The 7,789-nt window shown below is 49.4% G+C and overlaps 1 protein-coding gene across 1 annotated transcript; it reads left to right on the top strand.

The window, feature by feature from the left end:
• Positions 1 to 2,358: 2,358 nt before the first annotated feature.
• Positions 2,359 to 4,554, top strand: LOC139248118 (histone H2A.J-like). Its single transcript, XM_070871866.1, has 3 exons — positions 2,359 to 2,429; positions 3,081 to 3,149; positions 4,188 to 4,554. Exons 1-3 carry the CDS (start codon positions 2,359 to 2,361, stop codon positions 4,552 to 4,554), a joined length of 507 nt encoding a protein of 168 aa, XP_070727967.1.
• The last annotated feature ends 3,235 nt before the right edge of the window (positions 4,555 to 7,789 follow it).

Below are 7,789 nucleotides of genomic sequence, written 5' to 3'. Positions count from 1 at the left end.
TTTACGCCAGACAGGAATGTACAATTGTTGTAATTCATCCTTGCGGTCTCTAAATGTCTGCCATTGCCCATCCACAGTCAACCCCTTCAGTATCATTCGCCAATCTATCCTAGCCAATTCACGCCTCATACCTTCAAAGTTACCCTTCTTTAAGTTCTGGACCATGGTCTCTGAATTAACCGTTTCATTCTCCATCCTAATGCAGAATTCCACCATATTAGGGTCACTCTTCCCCAAGGGGCCTCGCACAATGAGATTGCTAATTAATCCTCTCTCATTACACAACACCCAGTCTAAGATGGCCTCCCCCCTAGTTGGTTCCTCGACATATTGGTCTAGAAAACCATCCCTTATGCACTCCAGGAAATCCTCCTCCACTGTATTGCTTCCACTTTGGCTAGCTCAATCTATGTGCATATTAAAGTCACCCATTATAACTGCTGCACCTTTATTGCATGCACCCCTAATTTCCTGTTTGATGCCCTCCCCAGCATCACTACTACTGTTTGGAGGTCTGTACACAACTCCCACTAACGTTTTTTGCCCTTTGGTGTTCTGCAGCTCTACCCATATAGATTCCACATCATCCAAGCTAATGTCTTTCCTAACTATTGCATTAATCTCCTCTTTAACCAGCAATGTTACCCCACCTCCTTTTCCTTTTATTCTATCCTTCCTGAATGTTGAATACCCCTGGATGTTGAGTTCCCAGCCCTGATCATCCTGGAGCCACGTCTCCGTAATCCCAATCACATCATATTTGTTAACATCTATTTGCAGTTAATTCATCCACCTTATTGCGGATACACCTTGCATTAAGACACAAAGCCTTCACGCTTTTTTTTTTTAACACCCTTTGTCCTTTTAGAATTTTGCTGTACAGTGGCCCTTTGTTCTTTGCCTTGGGTTCCTCTGCCCTCCACTTTTCCTCATCTCCTTTCTGTCTTTTTCTTTTACCTCCTTTTTGTCTCCCTCTGTCTCCCTGCATTGGCTCCCATCCCCCTGCCATATTAGTTTAACTCCTCCCCAACAGCACTAGCAAACACTCCCCCCTAGGACATTGGTTCCGGTCCTGCCCAGGTGCAGACCGTCCGGTTTGTACTGGTCCCACCTCCCCCAGAAGCGGTTCCAATGCCCCAGAAATTTGAATCCCTCCCTGCTGCACCACTGCTCAAGCCACGTATTCATCTGCGCTATCTTGCGATTCCTACTCTGACTAGCACATGGCACTGGTAGCAATCCCGAGATTACTACTTTTGAGGTCCTACTTTTTAATTTAGCTCCTTAAATTCGTTCCGTCGGACCTCATCCCTTTTTTTACCTATGTCGTTGGTACCAATGTGCACCACGACAACTGGCTGTTCTCCCTCCCATTTCAGAATGTCCTGCACCTGCTCCGAGACATCCTTGACCCTTGCACCAGGGAGGCAACATACCATCCTGGAGTCTCGGTTGCAGCCGCAGAAACGCCTATCTATTCCCCTCACCATTGAATCCCCTATCACTATTGCGCTCCCACTCTTTTTCCTGCCCGCCTGTGCAGCAGAGCCAGCCACGGTGCCATGAACTTGGCTGCTGCTGCCCTCCCCTGCTGAGTCATCCCCCCCAATAGTACTCAAAGCGGTGTATCTGTTTTGCAGGGGGATGACCACAGGGGACCCCTGCACTACCTTCCTTGCACTGCTCTTCCTGCTGGTCTTCCATTCCCTATCTGGCTGTGGACCCTTCTCCTGCGGTAAGACCAACTCACTACACGTGATACTCACGTCATTCTCAGCATCGTGGATGCTCCAGAGTGAATCCACCCTCAGCTCCAATTCCACAACGCGGACCGTCAGGAGCTCGAGGTGGATACACTTCCCGCACACGTAGTCGTCAGGGACACCGGAAGTGTCCCTGAGTTCCCACATGGTACAGGAGGAGCATAACACTCGACCGAGCTCTCCTGCCATGACTTAACCCTTAGATACACTTAAATTGGCAACAACAATGTTAAAAGTTACTAATATAAAAAAGAAAAAGAAAAATTACTCACCAATCACCAGCCAATCACTTACCCCCTAGGCTGTGACGTCACCTTTCTGTTTCTTTCTACTTTTTTGCCTTCTCCCTGTAGCTGCACAAGTACGTATTCTATAGGCCTCTGCTGATCCCCGGACTCACGCTTCACCAAGGAACTCCCGACGTCTCTCGCGGCCTTTTATAGGCCTCCGACCCCGGACTCACGCCTCACCAACGAACTCCCGACGCCTCTCGCGGCCTTTTATAGGCCTCCGACCCCGGACTCACGCCTCACCAACTAAGAAATAGGAGAAGGCCAAAAGGACTCTGGAGCCTGCTCCACAATTTAATAGGATCATGGCTAAACTGCCCAATATCCAGGCAGTGCTTCTGACAAAGAAATCCAAGGCTGGGTTCAGCAAGAACAAGTAAAGTGGACAAGATTTAATCTAATACCACGTTGGTTCTTTTCAGAGCCACCCACTCTATCTGTGAAAGGGCTGGTTACTGTCTGACGAAACTGATCTATTGATCACAATCTTATCAGCTGTGCTTCAGTTGGGAGCACCCTCACTTTTGAGTCAGAAAGTTGTGGGTTCAAGTCCCACTCCAGGGTCTTGAGCAGAAAAATCTAGGCTGAAACTCCAGTGCAGTGTTGAGGGAGCGCTACATTGTCGGAGGTGACATCGATCGGATAAGACGTTAAAGCGAGCCACCATCTGCTCTCTCAGCTGGACGCAAAAGATCTCATAGCAATATGGGGAGTTATCGCGTGTCTTGGGCAATATTTATCCCTCGATCAACACAACACAACAGATCATTTGACCATTATCATGTTGCTGTTTGTGGGAGCTTGCTGTTCCCAAAATGGCTGCCACGTTACATTACATCAGTGCCGACACTTCAAAAAGTATTTCATTGGATGTGAAGCAGGTCATGAAAGGCGCTATATAAATCCAAGTCAGTATTTTTCTACTTAATATTAAATCCCGACGGTTGATAAACTGGGAGTTTCCTGACCAGAAGTTACCCTCAGTCAATCTCGGGTATAAACCGGTCAATGTCTGTTGAACATGTAGAAATCGAGATCGGCAAACAGAGCAGCGAGTGGAAGGGACAAAGGCGGTGACCAAGTACACCAGCTCCAAGTGAGACTGCCCGCTGTCCTGACAGATCAAACCCCAAACACAACGGCTCTTTTAAGAGCCACCCACAACCTCTCTGAAAGAGCTGCACAAACGCATCTCCCTTTACACTCTGTTTACTGTAATTATTTCCTGAACAAGTATATTTGAGAACTTTTACATTTCCAACTGTAGATTTAGTTTTGAATTCTCAGATATCAGTTTCACTGTCCGGTTCCACCTTAGCGTCGCGGGAATTTTCCGCCAACGACAAATACGGTCCTTGGTCGCTGATTCCCTATGCTCTCAGACCCGTTCATTTTCACCGCCTGCCAAATTAAGAGCTTGTTTTGGGGCAGAGACTCAGATTTCAGTCACACATTCTCTCTCGTAAGCCCTTTTCAAGTTTATTTTTCAATTCCTGTTGCGGGTCAGTCCATTTATTCAGCCGACACTCCCCGCAGTGTAACAACCCAGAATGGGAGTTCTTACAGAGATCAGAACCGGGGCAGTTTGAATACTCTGTCCCTCTTCTCTTTTCACAGAAGGACTCCCAGTTCTGGGTTCACTCCCGCCTTTGCAGGGGCTCGATCGATAATCTGTGAAACACAACTTTTACAAAGATTAAGTCCCGTTACAGAATCGGTGGGGATTGATTTCCGCCCATTAGACAGTTTGAAATAGTACCCGAATTTAATCCTGATTGTAACAGCCTGGAACTTGCAAGGGGAATATGTAAAAGACAAAATTAATTAAAACGTGTTGGGAAATCTTTGACTAATGGTGAATTTATATTAACATAATCCGCTGTTTTAAAATTTCTTGGCGGGGTTTTTGAATTAAAATCGTTATTCTGACTGTTGGAGACAGTAATTTCCGCCCTACTTCCATTGGTGGGATAAACAGATTGTGATTGGTCACCTGAAAAGACCAATGAAATTCACCACCGAACGACCAATCACAAATTCGCTCCCTGCATTCCTCCAGAAGGTATAAGAAAGGCAGATGTGGGAGGAGTTTCTCATTCTTTCTCTGAACGTGTGGATTGTGGAAATGTCTGAGAGAGGAAAAACAGGCGGTGAAGTTCGGGGCCAAGGCCAAGTCTCGCTCCTCCCGGGCCGGACTGCAGTTCCCTGTGGGCCGTGTTCACAGGCTCCTGCGAAAGGGCAACTACGCTGACCGTGTGGGTGCCGGAGCCCCGGTCTACATGGCTGCTGTGCTGCTCGAGTATCTGACCGCTGAAATCCTGGAACTGGCCGGCAACAAGAAGACCCGCATCATTCCCAGACACCTCCAGCTGGCCATCCGCAACGACGAGGAGCTCAACAAGCTGCTGGGAAAGGTGACCATCGCTCAGGGCGGAGTGCTGCCTAATATCCAGCCTGTGCTGCTGCCCAAGAAAACCGCCAGTGCACCCAAGAGGAAGTAAAGCGGACAGGATTTAATCTAATAACACAAAGGCTCTTTTCAGAGCCACCCACAATATCTGTGAAAGGGCTGCTTTCTGTTCTGTGGATCACAATTGACCCTCATCTAATTTCATACAAAACAGATGGAAGCTGAACGTGAGACCGCCAGTCATTGAACATGTTGGCACAGCCGAATATGAAACCGATCATAAGAGCCGAGTATAAAGGAATGAGCGGTTGATGGGCTCAGTCTTTTATTGGGGCAATAATTCCACAGGGAGAAATATATACATTTGAACACATTGATCCATGCGAACTTTTACCCTTTTTTTAAATTTGCGTAAAGGGGAGAGAGAGATTACAGGCAGCTCGTCCCCTCTCTGGAATCTGTCCCAGTATGTGCAGTGGGATCAATACACGATCAGATCTCCCACTTATAGTTCGCGACACACATTGGGCGGGTGCAGTCGGTATACTGGGCATCTGACTCAGATTAAAACCTGGAGCAACGCTACACCGTCAAATAATCACCGCCTACATTGTATAAAGCCCCAGTTATCGTAACACTACAAGACATGCACGATGTGTCCACAGGACAGTTTGCGTGGAGCCGGTCGCAACTCTTTCCTTTGCTGATTTGGTGGCTCTGAAAAGAGCCGTTGTTGCATTTGGTGCTAAAACTTGGAGCCCGGGCAGGGGGAGTCTAGGCGCGCTCCCCGCGGATGCGGCGGGCCAGCTGGATGTCTTTGGGCATGATGGTGACTCGCTTGGCGTGGATGGCGCACAGGTTGGTGTCCTCAAAGAGCCCCACCAGATAAGCCTCGCTGGCCTCCTGCAGGGCCATGACAGCCGAGCTCTGGAAGCGCAGGTCAGTCTTGAAGTCCTGAGCGATCTCCCGCACCAGGCGCTGGAAGGGCAGCTTGCGGATCAGCAGCTCGGTGGATTTCTGGTAGCGGCGGATCTCCCTCAGAGCCACGGTGCCGGGTCTGTAGCGATGAGGCTTCTTCACTCCGCCCGTGGCCGGAGCGCTCTTCCGGGCCGCTTTGGTTGCCAGCTGTTTGCGAGGAGCTTTCCCTCCGGTCGATTTGCGCGCTGTCTGCTTGGTCCTGGCCATCTTCTGAACGGATCTCAGCACAATCTGGGACACACGGACTGGGAATGGTCCTTTTAAAGTGTCTGTCAGGGCCCGCCCCTGGGCTGTGAGTGGTCATAACCCGACCGCCAATCATGTTTCAACCAATCACCAAGAGCGAAAGGGAAGGGCGGGGATTACTGGGCCATGATTGACTGAAATGAAACTGACAGTTCGTCAATTTCAAACAGCCCGCCAATTTCAGAGTCTCAACGAACAGAGATTAAAGAAACTCTAATTTCCCGCCAGCAATTTAAGAATTCGACTCTTTATAACCTCGATGGTGCCCCATTATAAATCACCAATCCCATTCTCTTTAACATTCCGGTTTGAATTCTGTCCCATTCCCTGATGGGTCTGTACCGGGCGGGAATAATTCCCCGGTCACTGCATCCTGTAAACACAAAGTCCCGCATCCATCCCGCCAGTGCCGTCCCGTTTCACCGATTGTCACACACAAAGCTCACAACATGACAGGATTATCTGTGAGGGGAGACTGTAATGTCGGGTAAAGGAGACTGTGTATTCCCGCCCGCTCATTGTGACCGGGACACCCGGAGTTTCTGATCTCATATTAAACTATTGTTCGAAAATATTTCATAGTTCCATATTCCTACAGCGACTACACTGCAAAAGTACTTCATTGGCTTTGAGAAGTCCGATGGCCGTGTAAGGCACTATATATATCCAAGTGTTTCTTTCCTTTAATTAAATAGCTGAAATAATTTCCCAACAAAACTTTCCACACTGCCATCCCCAGGTCACTACTCTCTCTGTGAGGCGGTGGGTGGCTCTTAAAAGAGCCTTTGTGTTGTGCTGGGTGGAAAGGGTGGAGTTGTTCAGCCACCGAATCCATAGAGAGTGCGGCCCTGACGTTTGAGAGCGTACACCACATCCATGGCAGTGACCGTCTTGCGCTTGGCGTGCTCGGTGTAGGTGACGGCGTCCCTGATGACATTCTCCAGGAAAACCTTCAGTACCCCGCGGGTCTCCTCGTAGATCAGGCCCGAGATCCGCTTGACACCGCCACGGCGAGCCAGGCGGCGGATGGCGGGTTTCGTGATGCCCTGGATGTTATCACGGAGCACTTTACGGTGCCGCTTGGCTCCACCTTTGCCCAGTCCTTTGCCTCCTTTTCCTCGTCCAGACATGATTATTCTTCACTCAAACTGTCGCTGAATGACGAACCAACTGCTCCTGGCTCCTTTTTTATAGAGCCGGCCCCGACCTGACTGAGAAAGCGCAGAGTGAGAGAGGCGGGAAGGGGAGGAGACAGAGTGAGAGATTAAACAGAGAGCGCGGCAGGGGAGGAGACAGAATCAAGATTGAGAGACAGCAGAGCGCGGCCTCTGATCTTCCAGCTCCACCTCCAGCTTTCTGCAACCGCCAATTTCAAATTGTTTTCTCCACAATACAACCGATACACAGCGCTCTGCACAAACCCTTACAGACTCGGAATTCATATTCAAGGCTTCCAGGGACCAGAAGCTGTTAAATAAGGTCCCGGTACAATTAACAATCAGGAATATTCCCGCCTATATAGTTCGTTCGCTGTCAATCTCAGACCTTATTCCATCTCCTTTCACAGACCGGTTCAGCACTTTACAAACACCTTATTCCAGCTGATTTGGAGAATCTGGTGTTTGGGGTTTGAGTTGTGAGGCGGGGTATCGCCGCCAGTCCCACTGTCTCACAGAGACTCTTCCCCTTGAATCTGTGAAATGACTGACCAGGAACTGAGACTGGAGCCGGACTCAAACCCCAGTTACAGTGAGGCCCGGGCCGGACATCACATTCTCTGTGTTTTATTGTAGGCACTGGGGGAGGGGTGTGTGCAGACACGGGATGGGTGCAGACACTGGGGAAGGGGTGGGTGCAGACACTGGGGGAGGGGGGTGTGCAGACACTGGGGGAGGGGCGGGTGCAGACACTGAGGGGGGCGGGGATGGGTGCAGCCAATGCCAACGAGTCACGAGGGATCCACGGGTCATTTTCAATTATTTCTATCTGGAATCTGAGCCCGGGACAGGGATTATTTGATTCCGGGATCAGCTCTTTTCTGAGAGGCGTGGGTGGCTCTGAGAAGAGCCTTTGGGTTTAAATATTTAGAAGTTGCTTTTTAT

This window comes from Pristiophorus japonicus, unplaced genomic scaffold (assembly GCF_044704955.1).
Source record: "Pristiophorus japonicus isolate sPriJap1 unplaced genomic scaffold, sPriJap1.hap1 HAP1_SCAFFOLD_29, whole genome shotgun sequence".
Lineage (NCBI taxonomy): Eukaryota > Metazoa > Chordata > Chondrichthyes > Pristiophoridae > Pristiophorus > Pristiophorus japonicus.
This window is presented reverse-complemented; position numbering and strand designations above follow the sequence as displayed.